Consider the following 22342-nt stretch of genomic DNA (forward strand, 5'->3'; position numbering starts at 1 on the left):
TGCTGAGGAAAAGTGTCATCTCAGATGCCCATAATGCATCAGGACACTACAAGAGCCCTTCTTCAATACTTCCCTAAATACCACAGTGAAAAACATGAAGTCCCCTAACCCCTGCTGCTCACAATGTCCTGAAATACCAGGTATGAAAGAGATGGTATCCTTGTGTAAGGGCACAACTATTTCTTCTCCCTCAGAGCCTAAAGAACCTCTTTAGCCATGGAGGCCATGCTGTACATGGGCCTCCACTTTCCTCAGCACCACCTGCCTGCCCGGCATGGGGCCTGCAGGCAGCCATACCCACTCACCTGTGTCTCCCATGATGGAGAGGGCAAACCCTGAGGCTGGACACTTGGGAGAGCCTTGCCTCTCAGGGGGATCAGCTATACCCCAAGTCTGCGAGGGTCCTCGGCCGGGGGCGCTTGCCTACCACGGCGGCTGGAAACCATTACCCATCCGTTACACCCTGAGGTGGCACTGGGGGGGAGAGGGGGAGAGGCACGGTACGGCCGAGGTCAGGGAATACCGGCTCCCCCCCACACCTGCAGGGGGCGCTGCGACCCCCGCTCGCGGCCGGCACCCGGCGCAGCCGGCCCCCCGAGGAGGGGCAGCGCAGTGCGCATGCGTGCAGGTCCCCGTGGGCCTCGGGGGCGGTAGCGCGTGCGCGCTCCGAGTGCGCGGGGCGGGGCTGGCGCTCACCCTGGTAACAGCACCGCTGCGGGGCCGCGCCCTGCTGAGGCCTTCTCTTGCTTCTGTCACCATGCAGGGCGAGGACGTCCGGTACCTCAAGAGGTAGCCTGGGGGGCTGGCCTTGGCGGGGAGGAGAAAGAGATGGTTATTGTAGGTCCGAGGTGCGGCAGGTTGTGGGGGTTTGGGTTGGAAGGGGATCGTGGGGTTGAGGCGCGGCAGGTTGCGGTGGAGGCTGGGCATGGGGCTGTGTGGCTGAGGCGCGGCAGGTTGTCCCGAGGGGTGGTGTGGTGTGCCGTGCCGTGCCGTGCCGTGCCGTGCCGTTGTGTGGAGAGCTGAGGGGTGTGCGAGGAGACAGGTGTTGCAGGCTGTCGTAGGGGATGGATGGGAGGTTATGGACTGGGGTAGTACGAGGGGACTGAGACTACGGGGCAGTGGCATTTTAGCCTATGGTGAGGGCTGAGTAAGAAATTGTGGGATAAAGGGGCAAGAAGGGGTTGTGGGGTGCTGATGGAGTGTGGAGCTGAGGTGCTCTGGGGTGAGTGGTTTGGAAATGAGAGGTATATTTGTTAGGGGCAGGCCGAAGGGCGGTTGTCTAGTCTGGTGGGCAGGAGGTTTGTATGGGTACTGGGAGGCTGGGTAAGGGATGAGTAATGGTTATAAAGTGGGTTTAGGCTGGGCTGAGAGATGGGATGGGTGGCATGCTTCTGGTAACTGGTTGAAGGAGGTGGTAGATTGGAGGGATGCACTGCTTTGAGGCTGACTGGTGGCGTTTTGTGATGTGCATTTGAGATGGTGCACTGAGGTTCCAGCAAGTTGAAAGGCTATAGTTGCTATTAGGAGTGGGGAGGGGCATTGCTGTGGGCAGGTGGTAGCTTTGGGGAACAGACAGGCTGGAGACTGAGAAGGGGGTATTAGGCAGTAAATGCATGTTCAGGGTGCATCTGGAGAGATGAATTGATTTGGAGGAGATATTAGGACATGGTGTGGCCGATTGTGGGAGGGATGGGACAGGTAATGTGGTGAGATGAATGCAATAGTCTGGGAGTCGAGATGGACCTGGTAACCATGGGTATGAAGTGGGCGATCGGAATTTGATGTTAAAGATGTGATGAATGAATGGTACCTTTATCTGTCTACTGGCAGTGGGACCAGTCAGCCTAATAGGGTCTGAGTAGGCAACTGTTGGCTCTCCATAAGTTGTTTCAAAGCAAAAGTGCTAGCAATTCCAGAAGATGTCAGGACATTGCATCCTGAATCCCATGGAGTTCTGGGTTGTGGGGTTTTTTGTTGTTGTTGTTGGTTTGTGTGTGTTTTTTCTTGTTTTTTTTTGGGGGGGTGGGGGGAGGTGAGGAGTGTTTTTTTGTTTGTTTAGATTTTTTTTCTTTCTTTTCATATGCCACATATTAAGATTCATAATTAGAAACAGTGTGGGGGGGAAACCCCTCTTGATAGTCTTTGAACATTAATTCTGTCATATAATTGCAATAACAGGTAAAAATAAATGGCCACCTGTAACTACACGAGTAGCTGTAACTTTAGAGCAGTGCCTGTTTCTGGCTTTGGATATTCTGTTTGTGCCATCTTAGGTGATTTTTTGAACACTCTTCTTCATTTTGTAGTCATCCCTGCAACAAGCATACTTTTCTCTCTTTTCAGGGAGCACAAGCTAAAACATCCACAGTGCTGATTAACAGGGCTAGGGTTGTGTGTGAGTCTGGTACTCCTTCCCTTTGTCATCCTCCTTGAGCAGTCCCCCTCCCACCAAGTCTGACTTGCTAGGATTTGTTACTGGATTTTCAGCCTTATCCATGTGTGCTATTTGTGCCACTTGTGATTAGGATAGTTTGGTTTTGGTTTTTCCCCCTGAAGGAATTAGTTGATAAAGGTTATTCACACACCAGCTTTGGTTGTGTGAGTTCATCTAAAATAGCTTTTGTCTGTACAAAAGGCCTTCCTCTTTTAAACCTCTAACAGAGTAGGATTCTTGTTGACAAAGCAGGCAGTGAAGTGAAAGGATGGCCTAATGTGCGTGAGAGGTCCCCAGTGCATTGCTGCTTCCATTAGTTACAAGAATGTCTGTATTTTAAAATTTTTTATGAATATATATATGAGTATATTTTTGAATATATATGAATTTTATGAATATATATATACACAAACTTAAGATGTATAGAAAATCAATAAAGTAGATGTTTGTGGATTCAATGGGGAAGGAGGGATCATTTATCTGAAAGATTTTTTTTGTTTTGTTTTTATTTTGTCATGCTGGCAATATGAATGCAGTGTTTTCCAAATGGAAAACAGTTTTAGTGGCTGGATAGTGCATTTTAGTGTATGTCTTCAAGCAGTTCACAAGGTAAATTTTTTCAGATTGGGAACTTGAATGTGAATTGATTTGTGACTCCATTAACTAGGAAATAGCTCACATAGTGAGAGTGGTTATCAATGTGAGAGGGCAGAAAATCTCTGCAGCTGTAGATTTTTCAGCTTATTCATCTGTCTTACAGAAAAAATTACGTATGGAAAATGCTAAAACTGTTTAAGCAGTCTTAGGCTGAGGTTCTGCTGGTAACTAAGCTCATCACTGCTTTACTGCTGCTAAAAGGAGGAGGTCTCACTCCATCCTGTTTATCCCTGCTCATAGATCGGAAGTGTTATTCTCTCTTTGTGGAGCACTTTAATTCGGTAACACATTAAAAAACTCCCTCTGACCAAAACATGAAGAGTTTTCTGTCAGATTGCTGGAATTGGTTTTGAAAGGTTTTGATGAGCCCTCATGCTGAACAAAGGTGACTGCAAGGAGCAGTTAAAACATGGGAAGATCTAATCCTTCTGGCAATGATGAGCTGTTAGTTCAGCTTAGTCCTTGTAAAACGATGCCACATTCCTTCAGGCCCACTTGTTCTCTACCCATCCTTTTCTTTATATCTGTAAATATTACCAAGCTGTCAATTTACAGAGGTTTGCCTGTCATGAGGATCATTTGTGGTTGGGATCTCCTGGTAGATCTAAATATGGGGGAAATACTGTTGGGAGTGAGGAGCAAGAAGTTGTTCTTTTCAAATAGATTTGTTGTAAGCTTTCTGCTCTGAAAGGCTGAACCTTGTGAGAACAGACTGTTCTGAAGCATCTGCTTCAAAATACTGTTAAAGGGAAGAAAACACAGGTTTCTTTAAAAAAAATCTTAAGTGGTAAATGGAGTTCTGCTACAGTCTCAAGGAAGATGCTGCTTTTAGCAGTGAGCTATATTTGTTTGCCCTGTAGCTTTATGTCCTTGTAAGTCTGGTATTGAACTAGTTTCCTTATTTCCCACAGCAGACCTTTCTGTGGTTTGTGGGCTTTTTTGGGCAGCTGTATCTCAGGAAAAAGGTAATTTTGTGCTCGTATTCAGCAGAAGGGGAAGCACTGCTGTAGTAGCTGGAGGCACACATTTTAAGCATTTTCTGAAGAGAGTGCTTACATTGAAGGCTGTATCTGGATTTGCTGACATTTGTAGCTCTGTGAGGCTGAAGTAGTTTTCCCTGGTCTAATTGACCCAATGCTATAGCCAGCTGTTCTCTAATGTATGCTGATACAGCTACTGGTGAAGGCACCTGTAAATCTGGGGTGGGGGGCATTCTTTTGTGTGGGATTTTTTGTTTTTTTGGTTTTTTTTTTTTTATTTGTTGGTTGGTTGGGTTTTTTTTGTCTGGTTTGGTGGTTGGTTTGTTGGGTTTTTTTGTTTGTTTGTTTTTGTATTTTTATTTTTATTGCACAGATTGTGCCAATAAACCAACACCCAAACAAAACCCAAAACCAAACAAACAACTCACACATGCACTATAAAAGCCATTCTCTGGATGTGGTTCTGCTATCACTCAAAACCAGAAATAACGTGTATCTTCATGGCCTTTTATCCATGGCCTATCCTCATGACCCTTGTATCTGTGTGTGAATATGGAGTTGGTGTCACAAAGTAGGAGAGAGCAGGATAGGTCCTTTAGGCAGTGGCATTCCCAGAGTGCTTTCCTGGAGGATGCTTTTCCAAAGCATCTGTAGCTGTAGTAAAACATGTAGACATGCTTGATTTATATCTGTTGATGGCAGCTGTTGATCTGGTAATTCCCCAAGCCTGGCAACAGACACAGTGAGGTGAAGAACAGTATCAGACAGGTTTGTGCTTCAGGAGAAAAATTAAAATTATTTGTAATTCATTCTTAGTAGGTTTTTAACTGTTAAGATTTAGCTAAGAAATTCTTACAAGAATTTCCATTTGTAAATGACTGCACTCAATCAGTGTCATTAGCAGAAGATTTCTCAGTACTGACAATGTAACAGGGAATCAACTGGGAAATTCACCCTCTCTGTCAAGTGCATCTTTTTCCTGATTGTAGTTCTTAAAGAGAGCTGGGATACTTGGAAATCAAGGATTTATTCTGTTTGTTTCTTACTTGACTTCAGTGACTAAGGCTTGACCAGTGATTTGAGTGTTTCTGATTCTAGTAGACATAATAAGTCAAGAATATGCCACTAGCACTAAGCTTTGGTACAGCTGTGTGAAATGAAATGTGGTACAGAAGGAGGGCAGTGCTTGGGTTAAGGAGACAGGTCCTTGTTACTTATCTGTTCTGATGTGTTTTCTGAGCTTTTCAGTAATTTTTTTCTTCTTCATTGCAGGAAGGTAAAAGGAGGCAACATAGATGTACATCCATCTGAGAAAGCCCTCATTGTCCACTATGAAGTGGAAGCAATGATTCTCGGAGAGATGGGAGACCCTGTGCTGGGGGAGCGCAAGGAATGTCAGAAAATGTAAGGTCATAGCAAGTTCTGATAGCTTTTTCCATTTTTTCCTAGTCATAAATTCAATAACTCAAAGCATCAGTAGCCTGTAAGAAATCATATATTCTAATATTTACAAAACTTATGCTAGGTTAGTGGAGGGTTTAGAAGCCAGGGGAAGTTAACATCTAAAACACATATTGTAAAGTGCTTTTCATCCACGTACTTTAAGGTGGTTTGTAAAGAAAAGTGATTACTCCCATTTTATATGATGGGAACTTGAGATAGAGAAGGGTGAAGTTATTGGTTCCTAATCAGGTGGTTAATGTTGGAGCAAGTAATGCTGTTGAACCTTCTGACAGCCTTATACTCTAGTCATTGGCTCTTTTCTTGTTTTCATCTGTCAGTCCTGCTAATAATTTCACTATAGTATCTGCATTTTACTTTTACCTGGTATTTTTCTTTTAAGAGCATTAAAATATTTCCCATTGGAAAAGCCCATAGAACTATTATGACTTTAATTTCCAAGATGTAAGTTTGGACCTTTCGTAGGTTTATCTCTATACTGAATTATTTTTGAAAACTTGAGCTGAAGTGGCTGCATGTGTAAGTGCATGTAAGGAGAAGAATTGAAGAAGAAAAAGAGACTCTTTAAATTATCTCAAATTTCTGAGAATATCTGTTTTCAGATGAATCAGCATAACTTGCATATGCAGTGTGGTGGAATTCCTTTTTGATCCATCCTGTTGTTATTTTTTGTGTATGCTGTACTCCTTTGCAGTCCTGTGCATATTTTTTTAGGTGTATTGCAAATAAATTGGCTGCTGTGTCTGAGATGGTTATAAAGGATCTGTTTGTGCAGCTGCATTTAGTGTTGCTGCTTGTCAGTTGATGGACAGTTATGCTCTGCCAAATCTGTTTGACAGTTACTTGCCATTTGGAGTTGTAGAGAGCCACTGCTTTGACATTATGTTTGTAAGTCATGGCACAGCCGTTGGTGGTATCAGGATCATTTCTGCTTCAAGAAATTCATGACTGTAAACATAAAGAACAGAAGATAGAAAAATCTAGAAGCTGAAGAGATACCCATCTCTGTTGCAGCATTCGGCTGAAGAGTCTTAATGCCAATACAGACATTGCTTCCCTGGCTCGAAAGGTGGTTGAAGAATGCAAGCTCATTCACCCCTCCAAACTGCCTGAAGTAGAACAGCTGTTATACTATCTGCAGAATCGCAGAGATGCCTCAGCAGGAAAAGGTAAAGAATACAGGAACAAAGTAGCTTGGGGCTGGGTTGCTTCAGCACTGAACAAATACTGTGTGAGATTTTTCTAGCCGAGATCCTAACTTGCTTGATCCTAACTTACGAGTCCTCTGGAGATAAGAGTGGGGAAGATGTACAGGTAAATCATATTTGGGAAAGAATAAAATCTTGGAGTGAAACTGGTGGGAATTACCTTTTTTAAACCAGAGCTTACCTTTTTAGTTAGTTGATCTTAGTGTTGATGCTTATTGCCGGCTGCCTTGTGCTTTAGTAGGACTTGAGAGGTACAGATTCCATTATTTGGCGCAGCCTTTTCTTGTTGCACCTGCACATGCAGTGACATCAAAGGACTGTATGTTGAGATTCCTAGAAAGATCTATCATTGTCTGTTGCAAGGGTAGATAGTGTTCCTAGGCTGACTTTGCACTGTCTGTAAAGCTGTAGTGAGGAGTTTTCAGATCATGACAAGCTTTGGTGTAGCAAAGAGCTTGGAATAGTTGTCATCTTAAGTTCCTGGCATCTTAATGATCCTATTTCTGTTTTAAGTTCATCTTAAACTTTCTGCTCAGGGGACAGTTTCATATTTAATGTCCAGTCCTGCGTTACCTTGTGGCTAGCAAGGTTTCTTGCAGTCATTAAATGATCAGCTTTGTTCTCAAGTCGAGTTATTATCCTAGTGGGATAAGATTAAAACAAAAATTAATGTTATTTGCATGCTTTGATTGTAGGTGTTTTGGGTGTTTTACCCTCTTCTGTATAACATATACATGCAGGGGGTTGGAACTAGAGGATCTTAACATCCTGTCCAACTTAACAATTTTGTGATTCTATTCTATGATCCTGTGTTGGTGTATATGTTATATACATGTATGTATACATATATATGTATACATTACACATACACACATGTGTATATATATGTGTCTGTATATATATGTCTTGGTGTATCACAGGGCAGCTTTGCCACAGTGCACAAGCAGAATCAAAGCTGCTAATGTATTTCACTGTGAAAGTGAGTTTTGCCACTCTGGGCTTTCACTAACAATTATTAGCCTTTGTCTCCCTAGCTGACTGGGCTGCAACTGATCATTTAGAGTAAGGAGTCAGAAGGCATCTAAGATTTATTTTGCTTCCTGTATGCTGTCCAGCTTCAGAAACCTGACATATCTTAGCTGTGTTAGTCTGACAGGTCAGCATGACACAAAAGGACTTGATTTAAATTCTTGATTTAATCAGAATGTTTACTGTGAGAATACTGGGCTTTTTTGTGAGTGTGTGTATGTGCACATGCATAGTCTTAACTGCAACCCTGTCTTTTTCTTAATAGAAAAGAAAGAGAAAACCAGTAAGCCAAAAGATCCATCCCCATTTGAAGGAATGGAGGTAAATATTGGTGGTAGAAGAAAAATGCAAAACCCATTTACTTCTTAAGTAGATACTAGGGAGGAGGGAAGAGAAAATACTGAATCTTTAGGTGTTTATGCTGCATGTTTTTTTAAACAAAGAACTTGGTTTGGGAATATTGCAGAATGGAATAAAAATTGTCTCCATAAGGGGTAAAATACTTGACTTGCATACTTCCCTCTCCAACTGTAGCATGCAGCAGGATGGCAAGAGAGCTCTGGAACATGAGACAGGACACAGGGAGTCGTGTCTAAGCATCCTTTGTTTTTTGTAATTAAATCTCAAATTTCCTGGTGTTCATTGGCAGTTATTCTGGATGTGTTGATTTTTTTCCTTGTATTTTATTTTTTCCTAAGATCTTAACTCAAAGCTGTGGACTCTTTGGGGATTGAATAATGTTGTGATTGATTGTGTTGAATTGGCATAATTTTCCCTGTGAAACTGTCACTTATGACTGCTTTCAGATTGATGAAGTTGCCAATATCAATGACATGGATGAGTACATTGAGTTACTGTATGAAGACATTCCTGACAAAGTGCGTGGCTCTGCCCTTGTCCTTCAGCTGGCTAGGAATCCGGATAATTTGGAAGAACTGCTTATCAATGGTAATTTTTAAACCCAGTGGTAACTTCTCTTAATGTGGTGTTTTCTTCTCAAGGGAAAAATAGTTCACCTTTAACTTGGGATTTTCTCTAGTTTGATAGGCCTTGCTTCTGAGTACATAAGCTGTCTGTCAAAGCCCAGCTGGATCTCTCCACAAATGGATACTGTTCTTAGGTGGGCCTAGCACAGAAATCTTCCTGTCCTCAATAGGCTTCAGCTGGTTTGCTTTTTTTTTTTTCCTGGTCCTTGTTATTTTGATGCTAAATCAACTTCAGTTGCCATTGCTGTCGAAGATAAGAGTGTAGAGTTGTATCATGAAGATCAGGAAACTTGCTTTGAAAACGGGATTTGCAGGCTGACATAAGTATAGGTGTCCAGTTTTCAATGGGAAAGAAGAGTGATCTGGAGAAAAGTATGACAAGAAATATAAAACCAATTATTTAATAAAACAAACTTGCTATGGGAAAAAAAGATAAATGTGGATGAAAGAAATATGTGAATGAAAAGTTATACTTCTCTATGTAGCATTTAAAGGGGATTTGGAAACTAAAGTGGTGATGTTTTAGGTAGGACCCGTAGAGTAGTATGGAACATACAGCTGGCACAAGCCACAGGATGATAAGGTTAGTGGTAGTTTTAAGATGACCTTTGTGTTTTGTTGCAACTTTCTTGCACGTGGACTCTTCCTAGGGTTTGTAACTGGATGACCACCCAGGGTACTCTGTTTTAGTACCATCTCCAAACATAACTTGTAAGCAGTGTTACATGTTAAAGTGAGATACCTCTGAAAATCTTTCATTTAGAAAACTGATAGATGTAGAATAAGGTATATCCAAATTCTGAACCTCACAAGGCAAAAGGAGGGAGGTAAAATGCTGATGCTCATATAAATCCTGTTTTACTTCAGAAGCTGCCCTGGGTGCATTGGCTAGAGTGCTGAGGGAAGACTGGAAACAAAGCGTGGAACTTGCTACCAATATAATTTATATTTTCTTCTGCTTTTCAAGGTGAGTGCAGTGTCTCTGTGTATAGGGACATAAGGAACTTTGAATCATAGAATAGTTAGGGTTGGAAAGAACCTTAAGATCATCTAGTTCCAACTCCCCTGCCATGGGCAGGGACACCTCACACTAAACCATGCCACCCAATGCTCTGTCCAGCCTGGCCTTGAACACTGCCAGGGATTGGAGCATTCACAACTTACCTGGGCAACCCATTCCAGTGCCTCACCACCCTAACAGGAAAGAATTTCCTCCTTATATCCAATCTAAACTTCCCATGTTCAAGTTTTAACCCGTTACCCCTTGTCCTGTCACTACAGTCCCTAATGAAGAGTCCCTCCCCAGCATCCCTATAGCTCCCCTTCAGATACTGGAAGGCTGCTATGAGGTCTCCATGCAGCCTTCTCTTCTCCACGCTGAACAGCTTCAACTTTCTCAGCCTATCTTCATATGAGAGGTGCTTCAGTCCCCTGATCATCCTCGTGGCCCTTCTCTGGACTTGTTCAAACAGTTCCATGTCCTTTTTATGTTGAGGACACCAGAACTGCACACAATACTCCAAGTGAGGTCTCACGAGAGCAGAGTGGGCACAGAGAGAGAGGGCAGGATCACCTCCTTTAACCTGCTGGTCACGCTCCTTTTAATGCAGCCCAGGATATGGTTGGTTTCTGGGCTGCGAGCACACACTGCAGCTGGCTCATGTTCATTTTCTCATTGACCAGCACCCCTAAGTCCTTCTCCGCAGTGCTGCTCTGAATCTCTGCCCAACCTGTAGCTGTGCCTGGGATTGCTCTGACCCAGGTGTCTCTGCTTAGTGTTTTTGCATTTGTTTTCTGCACTGCACTACAAAACCTCACTGAAACAGGAAAGAAGCTGTGTAGAAACACATTTTTCATAAATGACAAAATTGAGGCACAAAAAGAACCCCCACAGTGAGGCAATGTGTAGTAGAGGTGAGAAGAAACTAGTAAGGGTTCTCACCCATAGCTTGTAGGCTGAGCTGCCACTTTATTTCCCTCAGCATTCCTACAGGGAAGAAGTGGTATTCAAAAGTGAAGTGGGTGCTTGTTCTTGTTTAGCTATGTCAGTGTTTCAGCATACCCTGCCTAGAAATAATTCAGGTGTAATTTGCATTGCAACTTGTTTTTAGGCCTCTGTTATATGTCTGGTAAGTAGGGATTCCTCTGAAGCACTTACAATATGGAAAGTGGGGCTGATTGGAAACCAATCCTTTATGCATAAAAATCGGAATGTGTTCTTTATTTTGACTTGGAAAAACATGCTATTGCTTTCCTTCTACAAGTTTGGAAAAAATATTCATGTTTACAGAAACTGCCTTTTGAAACAATTTTTGAATAGAGGAATGTTATAGTGGGGCAGACAGTAAATATTTATTTTTTTTTTTTTTTAAATACTTCATGTAGTGTTGATGTTGGGACATTGCTACCATAGATGTCAAAACAGATTTGGGATGGTTTGCATTTTTCTTTTTCCTAACAAGTTGTTTTTTCTTCAATGTAGTTTTTCTCAATTTCATGGAATAATCACACACTACAAAATTGGAGCTCTGTGTATGAATATCATAGACCATGAACTGAAGAGACACGAGCTTTGGCAGGAAGAACTTTCTAAGAAGAAGAAAGCTGATATCCTTTTGATATGCTGGGGCAGCTTGATGGCTTCTGACTTGCCTTGATAAGCTGTTGTTGATTTATATGAGATGAGCATACAGCAGCTTCTGTGAAATCAGTAGAATTTACTATTTCTAATAAAGTGAAAAATATAATATGAAAAAGACCAAGAGTGAGAAATTCGGGCTGCTGAAGACATTAAGTTATAGTTACTAAAACAACAACAACAAAGTTTTATTTCATCAGTGGTATGTTTTAGGAGCATTTGTCCTGACTATTAGAATGTGATATATCCAGGATGAGGAGGAGAAAAAAAAATTATGCCATAGATTACAACCATAGTAAGATGTTGCTGAAGTAGTGTGTTTACACTGGCTATTCCACAGTTCCCTTGCTTTTTACTAATGCTTGAATAACACCCTGAGGATTGTAGTCATTTAGGCTATTTAACTTTTATCTGAAGTTCTTAACTTCTGCAATTTACTTGATGAAGATCCTGAAAATCAAACCCTGAAAAAGGACTATGAGAAAACTTACAAGAAATATCAAGGGCTGGTTGTCAAGCAGGAACAGCTACTCAGAGGTACCAAAACCAAATAGAAAATTATTTCCTTGTTGGTGGATGTGGGTAGTGGGTTTTATTAAGTGCTTGTTACAACCAGGAGGCATTAAACATACTGAACATGGGGATAATATATGGAAGAGCATGCCAAAGAATAGGGAGAAGATGAGCACTTAATCAGATTATTTGACAGTGTACTAACAATTTTTTAAATGATCTGTGAGTCTTAGAGGAAAAATAGCAAAAGTGATCCGCTTAACTTTTCTTTGCTCATAATTTTGGTTTGGGAGGAGTTCGGGTATTCTGGTTTTGTACATTTGATGGGGGGGGGGGGGTATTTTGTTTTATGTTGGGTTTTCTGTTTGGTTTTTGGTTTTGTTTTCTTTTTAACTTGGCCTGTATCTGATTCAAGTTGGAGAGCTTTCATTCTGTCTCAGTTTTTGTACTAAAGTATAGTTAGTGTTAGATTGAAATGATCTGAGTGGCAAAGCTTTTCCAGGAAGGGCTTTTTAATAGTTCCCATTGGAACTGAAAGAAAAAAAAGTGTAAAAAGCTTCTAGTGATCATATTTTTATTTTTATTTTTTTTCAAAACCACTATTAGAATTCAGCTTCTTAATGCTTTCTAAACAGGGATAAAAACCATTCATGGTCAGTTTCCTTCAAAATGCATTGTGAAGGTAGCAGAACACTTCTGAAAGTCTTAAGCAGTTAATGCATATATAGAGACTTGTTTAGTTCTCGTCTGTGATCTCATGATGTGATTTGTATTGGACTTTGTTAGTTGCACTTTATCTGCTCCTAAACCTTGCTGAGGATACTCGAACTGAGCTGAAGATGAGAAACAAGAACATTGTCCATATGTTAGTGAAAGCACTGGACCGTGAAAATTTTGAGCTGCTTATGCTGGTTGTATCTTTCTTGAAGAAACTCAGCATTTTTATGGAGAACAAAAATGATATGGTAAGGCTCAGAGCACTCGTAGCGCTCTACTACAATATTAGAAAAGTATGGACTGTGTGGTTGGAGGGAAGAGGGAGACATTTCTGTCCCCAGCCTAAATATTTGTAGCACTGATTATCTTCTCTGTTACTGGTAAAATGAGTAAAAGTGCAACATCCAGCCAATAACATATTGCAACATTTTCTGAAGAACTGTTATCTCTAATGGTGAAGTTACCTCAAAATGAAATTCCAAATTTTGAAGACAGCACCCTAGAGTCTTTTCATACCCCCACTTCTGGAGATGCCCATGGCCCTGCCCTCAGACTACCTTCTTTTGCCAACATATGGTTATCTCTGCCATGTATTGCCTTCGAAAGAAAGATAGTTATCCTTTTGCAGTTTGCTAGACTTATTTCCTAGGCCAGCTTGGTCTTCAAAGGCACAATTGTTCCTTCATGCTGCCAGTAGCCCCTATGAACTGTGGGCGGTGTTACTCTTCGTAAGCATCTTTTAGGTGAACTCTCAAACTTCTGAAATCATAGCATATTTCTCTGTGCGTGTGACTTTAAGCTCTAGCCAAGCATCTCCTTTAGTGATTTTCCAGCGGCTTTTAGTAGGTACATGTTTTCACTTCCATACCTTTATGCCAGCTTGTTAAATGAAAATGATAAATTTTTCTTATCCAAGAAGTAATCTGAGATTAATGTTACACTTAAACGGTGAGATGAAAAGGTCTGTGTAAATGCAATAGAAAATTAATTGCATCTTTGTTACTGGAACTGTCATTCTCATGCATATGCACTGAAAAATGTAAACGAGGTATCTCTCTTATTTATATATGGGTATCCAATTTCTTAACAAAAGTCAGACACCAAGCATGTGTTTTGGCAGAATGTAGACTGTTTATTAGGTGATTGGTCATTGATTTAGTTTATACTTGTGTAGTGTCCTGAAGGACTTTATTAGGAAAATAAGGATGATTTGCTGGCACACCTTCTGCATTCCATTTGATTTAGCAGAAAGAAAAATGAAACAAAGTTGTTGAATTAATTGCAGAGTGTTGTTAACAGTTTTGAAAAGACTTTTGAAGAGGTTTGTATGCTTCAGGTCAGCTGTCCGCTTGAGCATTCCTTACTGGTAATAAGGATGCTACTTTTCTCTGCACAGTATTATTAAGGAAGGCTACCAGTGAAGGAGAAGGTATTTTAGTATTTGTATCAGGCAATAACACAAAACTGTCAAAGGCAAAATGAACCAAGATTAGTTGTGCAATGCCTTATTCTAAGTAAAACTGAATAATCTATGTATATTTATAGCACACTTTTCTCTTTGGTATTTGAATAGGGATATTTATTAATTTAATTTAGGAATTTATTAATTGTATTCAGTTCAAAGCTGTGAAATAGGAGTTCTTGCTGTCTGATTGTTTTTGGTCAAAGTTGTTTGATTATAGTCAGTTGTTTTGATTATTGCAGTATGCAGTGTGGGACAAGCTGTAGTTTCTTAGTATTCGTTCTCTGTGTATTTATAAATGGAAGGCTAGTTACATACATGCAAAAGTTTGAAGAATGCGAAGTAATTTTGTGTGCCTCCTTCTGGCCAAAGAAGGTTCTGAGAAAAAAGAAAATGCATTTGAAAGATTATGTCAAATAAAAGAGAAATTATGCTTAAAAAATGATAAAAACTTTTTAAAGTTTTGCCAGTCAATGCTAAGATGACTTTTCTCTGGCTGCTAAAGTGAATGTGATCTCAAAAACTGATACCACTTCTAAGTTCCTGGATTACACTTTTTAATTTGAGAGTGATACATGTTTCAAGATGACTTTCATGCTTTTATTAAATTAACATGCAGGACACATGCCTCTTCTGAAAGCATATCCAAAGTTCTGTCTAGGAATTCAATTGAAATTCATAATGAAAGGTCTCAAATTCTTTTTGAGTGCCAGTTTTCTGCCTGTCTTGGTTGGGTATCTCTGACTTTAATGTCACTTGTTCTAGAATTGCTTGTGTTTACATTTAAATGAGTTGTTACCCCTACCCCGGTCTAATTTTGCAAGTGATGTCTCGATCACATTCTTACAGTGTTCCAGCTGTAAGGAATATTTCCAATGCATCTGAACTGTTTGGTTCAAAATATTTTTAAATCAACATTACCCAATAGCCCAATCTAGAAGACTTCAACCACAAAGACATAAGCAAAGCTACTTCAGATGAAAAAGCATTGACATTATGGGTATTATGGGTACAAATTTGATATGCATTTGCATATGTGTGTATGTAAATATGTAAGACACTGAGAGGTCTTTTACACTGAAGACAAATCTAAGTTTGGATGGATTATGTTTTTTTCTTTTTCTTGATACACAGGTTGAAATGGATATTGTTGAAAAACTTGTGAAAATGGTACCCTGTGAACATGATGACCTGCTGAATGTCACTCTTCGACTCTTGCTAAATCTCTCCTTTGACACAAGCCTGAGAAATAAAATGGTGCAAGTTGGTCTACTTCCCAAACTAACTGCACTTCTAGGTATGTGTCCTGAGTTCAGTATTAGCAGTCATTTTTCTCCTTCTTAGTAGGTGGTGCAGTGCTGTGGTTTTGACTTTTGGCCTGGGAACAGTGCTGATAACACTGATGTTTTTAGTTGTTGCAAAGTCATGTTTACTCTGACCAAGGACTGAGTCTCATGCTATGCCAGGAAGGAGGGGAAGCTGGGAGGAAGCAGAGACAGGGCACCTGACCCAAACTGACTAAAGAGATATTCCATACCACAGCACGTCATGCCCAGCATATAAACTGGGGGCAGTTACCCAGCAGGGCTAGTTCACTGCTCAGTTGGGTGGGGTATAAGTCGGCGGGTGGTGAGCTGTTGTATTCTCTTCCCTTGTTATTTCCCTTATCATTATTATTATTGGTGGTAGCAGTATTGGTTTGTGTTATACCTTAGTACTGGAGTGTTCTTATCTCAACCTGTGGGAGTTATGTTCTTTTGATTCTTCTCCCCATCCCTTCAGGAGCCAGGGGAGAGGGGGGGCGTGAGAGAGAGACTGTGTGGTTCTGATTTTTGGCTGGGCTTAAACCACGACAGTATGTGTTCTTCTGTTGCAATGTAGACATTTCAGAAGGGCTGGTGAAGCAGTTCACATCATGATACAGTGCGCCTGAAAGTTGCTACATCACTTTTCTCTTTGCCAAAGAGCTTCCTTCCTTAATACTCTCATTTTTTTTTATTATTCAACTTGACAGTCTGTAACTGTTAACATCATGTGAGGACTTCGGATACAAGTGAAACTTTTTGTTGTCTGTAGGGGAAAACCAATAAGGAGTGTGGAAAAAGCAGGGGGTTGTCAAATTTGATCCTTCTTGTACACTGGAGTTCTCAGGAGGAAGGTTTTACTGCTCTTTGTGCTTTGGCTGACACTATCTAGAGGCTGCTCTGGTAGATACACTAAATGTTTAGCAGGATTTGGCCATGAGCTGGGTGCTTATTGTTAGGTGGAAGTTGAGGATCTTGTATTATGGAGCCCTGAATGTATGAGACACTGATGGAAGATTTTTGTTAAGTCTTTCTGAGTTATGTTGGGTTTGGGATGTACTAAATCCAGTGCTGATGGTGTATCTGGGTATGACTGGAACAACTGGAATGGAATAGTGAATCTGTGTGCTTTCCCCCCTAGCTTTGACTATAGTCTCTTAGAATTGGTTGCCTTCTCAAGTTTACATTCACCCTCAACATGAGTGTATTGCTGTTTAGTATGAAAAATAATGCCATGAAAATTTACACTGCTTTGGAGGCCTTGATCTTGTTGGTGATTAAACTAACAGCTACCTGATATATCCTGAAATGCCTCCGATCTTTTTATGCTTTCTGTCCCATAACTATCTTTGTGCTTGATATCCTCCTTTGGGCTGAGCTAGGAGGGAGAAGAAAAATGGCACTTGGAATCCCTCTTCTTTATACTTTTTTCTTCAAGACAATGATATTTGGAAGTACACTGAGAAGTGGAAGCTGGTCAGGAAATAAATTTTCTCTCATTTGAGAGAAGATCTGGCTAGGTAGGCTGGCGCAGCTCGAGTTGTAAACTTTTTGGAGCAGGAACTTATCTCTTTTGTTTGTACAGAAGCTACCACTGTGGTCTAAACTTGGGGCTTCTGGGTTCTTGTCACCCCAAGCAGTGGCACAACACAAATCACTGAGAATTCCCTGCTCCCCGTAATTCCCTGTTTAACATTAGAGTAAACTCATCAGTTAAGTATCTGGTTTCTAATGTCTGATGAGAATGTGAAGAGGAGAATTTCTTTTCAAATGCCGTTCTCTCAAGCTTCTAAGTAGGCCTGTGCAGAAGGTTGTTTAGATCAAAAGAACTGGCTGTTAAAACTGCAGTCTGTTTCCGAAGAGTCTGTTGGGTAACATACAGAAAGTTCTAGGACTTCCAGAAGCTTCACTGTCTGTTTGGTCCAGTGGGTGGTGGCTCTTTTCCTTGACTTGGATATGTTTGTCTGTTTTTGCACAGGGCCATGTGCTGTTTGCCCTAGCTCCTCCCTCTAGAATTCCTTGATACTCACTTATTTTGCCATTGTTTTAGTTAGAAAATGTAGGCAGAATTATTGTCTATTACTTGTTTCTTAAGACAACTTTGTGATACTTGATATGGTGATTCAATTCTCAAGTACATCACTTTGTGTATCCTGTGTCAGGGAAGCTTGCAACCTTAATAAAATAATCAGGTGTCAGATGCGCCTTTTACACAGGTTACTTGGGAATTAAACACACATTATTCAAGTCAATACCCTTCAGCCTAAATTTGCGGGTTACCTTAAAAGTGCTAAGACACCTCAACAGCTGTTGACAAGTTACCATACAGCTCCTAATGCCAAGAGGTCGAGTTTGTTGACTCGGTCTACTGAAATTTAACATTTGTGCATGCTGTGCCTTTGAGTCTTTAGTATTGGGTTTGAGATGAGTATAAATTAAGTGTAGTAGGTGTTTAAGGGAAGAGTTGAGATTGCAAAGAATTAAAGGACAGGATTTGTCAGGCAGTGGTTTAGGGCTGAGCACTGAGATGGCTGCATTCTGCAGTTCTGGGAGATGTGCCATGTTCCCAAGGGACACTTTGTGACTTGGGAGCAGGAAGACTCTAACTGTAGGTGGAGACTGGAAGCAGAGGGCGTGGACTGGCTTCAACTGAGCTATTAGGAATGGACAAAATATGGCATGAATATATTTGAGGACCATTTTCATTCTTTCCCTCTACAGAGTGTTGAGGCTCCTGTTGAAAGCATGGACATGAGAAATTCTGCTTAGTCTTGGTTTTCGTTTTAATTGGCCTTTTCTTTTTAATAGTGCCAATGTCTGCTTCCCCATGTAGCTTTGCCAGTCAACACTACTTGCTAGTTTTCACAGCTTCTCTTCACAAGTCTGAAGTATTGTATATGACAAGACTCCTCTTGTTCCCTCCAGGCACCCAAGTTGATCAGTTACAGCTGAGCTTTGTTACGCTATGAATCTCAAAGAATTGGGTGCAGTTGAGGGAAATTTGCCTTTAGACTTGAGATCAGAAGCTGGAGCAGAGCTGTGGAGGCCTATGAGATACAGCCTACTATACTGAAGATTTTTCGTACACAAGCTCCTCAAAGAGGTGTAAAAGGAGATTTTGTTGGTTTGTGTGGCTTCCATGTTTTAAGAAAACCTTGTAATGTTTGGTTCACCAGGGTCTTGGGGAGAACCTTTTTTTTTTGTACTGATGGCTTGCTTTAAAACCTAGAAATTATAGTTATCTTCCTTTTTTACATTCTCTGTATGAATGCTTTATGTGCCAGTATATGTGAAGTATGGGTTCAGTGAATTAAGATGAGAATTCACGTGAATTTAGCAAGTGGCTTAAGCTAGAAGTTTGTCTGAAATGTGGAAAACACAGATTCAGTGCCCTCTAATTATCACCACAGAAGGAGCGACCGAAGCAGTGAGCTGTAGACTATTCTGTGGAGGTTTGCTTCATTCTTATAGTGCTCCCATATTGCTTTGGCTGGCATAATTAAAGTGGAGTAGAGAAGTGATTTGCTGCAAATACAGTAGAGTTTGGTGGTTAGTGTATTCATTTCTGGAAAGTATTCTCACTGAAAGGGGGAAACGTAAAGCTGAACTTCAAGAAAGCAGATTCACATCCTTCCTTTATCCCTGAGCATGCTCTTGCACTGTTGGATGGAACGGAAATATTACCCTTTTTATAATTCTTGCCCTGGATGTGTGATTGGTTTCTGAAGTAAATGCCCTGGCAGCAAACAGAAGAAAGCATTGTCCACAAAGAAGAATAAATCCCCCCTCTCTTCTTGTTTGGACCAAATCCACTTTGTTTTTCAGTTAACTGGCCAAACCAAATACAAGATTTTTAGTACAGCTCTCTTAAATACACCCTCAACTTGTGATTCACCTTCTTCTAATAAGGATGCTGTTTTGTGTTTTCGTAGCCTTTGTGAAGTGAGACAAATAGTTCTCCATTCTCCGTGAGAACAGCAGGCAGTTTATACAGCAGAACCAGCTGAGTACTACTGTGTGTGTAATGGCAGGCTGCAAGCTATTCTTGGTGGCATCCTGTTCAGAAGGCACTCCTGGCAGTATGCAAGTGTGGCAGGCAGGACTGGGGTTTCTGTGTCTACCCATGAATGAGTTATTCTTAAAGGATCTAAATGATAAAGAATAGTGCAAAAGCTGTGTAGTGGGGACTGGGTTGCTGCTGAAAGGGTAGGAGTAGGTCTTGCTTCATACAGGGAGCAAACATTGTGGTATGTGGGTTCATCCTTTTGAGCTGCTGGAGCGTTCTTAGGTGTGCTGAATGCATATTGTAATGTCAATTTTCTTTTCATTCTCTTCCCAGTGAAAGCCATGCAAAGAATGAGAATCCATCGTGTTTGGAAATGACATTAAAATGTATCTTTTTGGTTGCTCAAAATTACTATCTAATTTTAAAAATTGAGGACTGATTGAAAACAGGTATTGGTGAACTGAAAGGTGGGCAGGTCACAAAACAACACCAGTTGCAAATTGGGTCCAAATGGGACATGGAGTGTAGAAAGGTTGTGCATATGGCTATGAAAGTGTTACACAGTGCCAGGGTATTCAATCTCAAAAAGATTCTATGATTTTAGGTGATGATGAGCATCTTGGGCTATATTTTCCAGTACTGACTGAAAGAAAATTGGTTTGGTGGATTTGTATTCAGCCAAGAAGATGAACACTTTTTATACAGTATTCTGAAATACAGTGTGATCAGTCCCAAACAGCAATAGTATAGTTTTGCCAGTCATGGTGTGTATCAAGCCTTAATGCCTTATTAATGGGAACATCCTGGCCTGATATTCTTAATTTCTCAATGTTTCAAGATTTAGTGTCAATACACTGAGAAGCAGTAACTGTCTAATCTGATGGAGAAGTCTAAGTGCTGTGCAACTGGTTTTGGCAGTATGATTTAGCCCTCCTGAGGAGTCTGCCTTCACTAGGTTCATTGATAGAATTTTTGGGAGTTTTCTTATCTAAAATCTTTTCTGGGAACTGCTGGAATTCCACTGATATTTTTCCATCCTTTACAAGTTAGGTTTAATGAGCAATCAAAGCATTGCCAAACAGTTGTATGTTGAGTTTCTTAACAATCAAGTCTCGATACGGTATGCAGCCAAGCAGGCTGTTGGCTGCTGTTTAAAACTGAGGTAGTACTTTGCTCTCTAATTAATGGAGGGCTGTGGGTTTTTAATGTTCTATTCCTTTTATGAAAGTTTCTTTTAAGAAGGCTTAAAGTGGATGTGTTCTCTTTATGAGTTCACTTGGCCTTTTTGTAATGAACTTATTACGGACCTTCACACATCTGTTGAAAAATTGAGCTTCTTATAGGCTGCTGCAGTGTTTTTTCTGACTTTAATAGGCCTCGTTTATCCTATAAAGAAACATACATTTTCTTACCTGATCAAGTGAGCAAACAATAGGGGTCAGATGTGGCAAAGACCCTAACAAAAAGCACATGTCCAGCCATCAGGGTGAGGTAAAGTCATATCAGGATTGCTTGAAGTTATTAATGGCAGTAAAATTTATGCTTCCTCCTGTTTTCCCAATTAAATTGAGAAACCTTTTTTCCTAAGGTGGCTCTGCAGCAGCTGGTTCCAATACTTGTTGTGTGAATATTGCCTGGGGTGTCTCCATTCCTTTATGGTAGAGGCTGGCTGAAGCACATTAAGTAACAGTTCAACTACAGGGACCAGTCTGTTGGAAAGCAGTAATTATTAAAGGATTTATTTTAATGGTAGGCTTTTTTATCATTTGTGGTGAGTATGGCCAAGGCATTAAAAAACCCCGAACCAGCAGCAACAACAAAAATAGCAACCAAAAATCCCACAAAACCAAAACAAAACCCCTCATGAAACAAACACACAACAGCAAACAAACAAATATCCACCAAAAGAAAAATAAAACCATCTACCATCTTTTAACATTTAACTTTTAAATCCTTAGTAGAAGTGCAAATAAACCTAGCATGTCTGATATAAGGAGAGTGCTGTGTGCCCAGTGCGTCTTAGAACCCAGCACTTACTTAGATACTTTAACTATGAATTAGACAGCAAACTAAAGAAAAATTTACTTCTGATGTTGGGAAATATAGAACTCTAAAGCGGAGATATGTCAGTATTGATAATGTTGTGTTTGAAGCAGAAATAGAATCCCAACTAACTTTAAGATAAAAGCCTTTGCCATGTCCCAGCTTTGTGCTACTGGTACATTGTAGTGAATTATCAGGAAAGGATAGTTGGAATTCATAACATCATCTTTTTATACCGGCTTTTAAGTTTTTGAAGTCTAGTTTCTAAGAATTTTCTGACTCCTTTAACACTTTCCAGAGTTGGAAACAGTTTTTCCATTTTGTAGTTATTACTGGTGGATCCTTGCTAATCTGAACATTCAGCCTTTGATTGTTCAGGTGAATGAAAGTTCATTACCGTGGTGTGCTGCTCACAAGTGCACATGTGTATTTAGCTATGTTACTAACTTCTTTGATGAAAAGGGTAGCTTTGGTGTAACACAAGGAACTTCTTGAGTGTTGATTGAAAATAGAAAAGCTTATGGCAGCAACAAGGACAGAAGTGGAGAGATGACAGCAATCTAAAGATGAGGGAGCTAAGTTGTTGGAAATTCACTAAACTGCTGAATGGGCAGAATCCCACAGAGCCACTATTTCTACTGGAGTTTACAAATATGTGTGTAATTAATTTAATTCCTTTGTTTGCAAGAACAAATTAATACTTTAACAGTAAAAAGTAAATCTGGTTTTCCACATGAACTCAGAGCTTTCCTGGGCATAACTTGGATGCCTAAAGCATGACAAAACAGAAACAACCAGCTCTTTATTTCTTGGAAAACCTCCATAAGGAATGAGTTGGGGCACTTCTGCTAGTCTTCGTAATCTGTTGTAAAATCTTCATAAAGCCTGTATGAAGGCTAAGGTA

At 40.5% G+C, this 22342-nt stretch overlaps 1 protein-coding gene across 2 annotated transcripts in view; it reads left to right on the forward strand.

Moving 5' to 3' along the window:
* Positions 1 to 632: 632 nt before the first annotated feature.
* Positions 633 to 22342, forward strand: part of KIFAP3 (kinesin associated protein 3) — a 69536-nt gene continuing 47826 nt past the window's right edge. Inside the window, exons 1-10 of one of the 2 annotated variants that reach the window (XM_057427356.1) lie at positions 633 to 789; positions 5344 to 5475; positions 6547 to 6701; positions 8035 to 8090; positions 8576 to 8717; positions 9623 to 9722; positions 11238 to 11362; positions 11832 to 11930; positions 12693 to 12871; positions 15220 to 15382. In XM_057427356.1, coding sequence (XP_057283339.1) covers positions 758 to 789; positions 5344 to 5475; positions 6547 to 6701; positions 8035 to 8090; positions 8576 to 8717; positions 9623 to 9722; positions 11238 to 11362; positions 11832 to 11930; positions 12693 to 12871; positions 15220 to 15382 — 1183 coding nt within the window. In that variant the 5' untranslated portion in view covers positions 633 to 757. The remainder of the gene's footprint in view (positions 790 to 5343; positions 5476 to 6546; positions 6702 to 8034; positions 8091 to 8575; positions 8718 to 9622; positions 9723 to 11237; positions 11363 to 11831; positions 11931 to 12692; positions 12872 to 15219; positions 15383 to 22342) is intronic. The other variant, XM_057427355.1, reaches the window with a different exon arrangement.

Source organism: Pezoporus wallicus, unplaced genomic scaffold (assembly GCF_028554395.1).
Source record: "Pezoporus wallicus isolate ANWC-B61680 ecotype Strahan unplaced genomic scaffold, APGP_CSIRO_Pwel_v1 scaffold_7107, whole genome shotgun sequence".
Lineage (NCBI taxonomy): Eukaryota > Metazoa > Chordata > Aves > Psittaciformes > Psittacidae > Pezoporus > Pezoporus wallicus.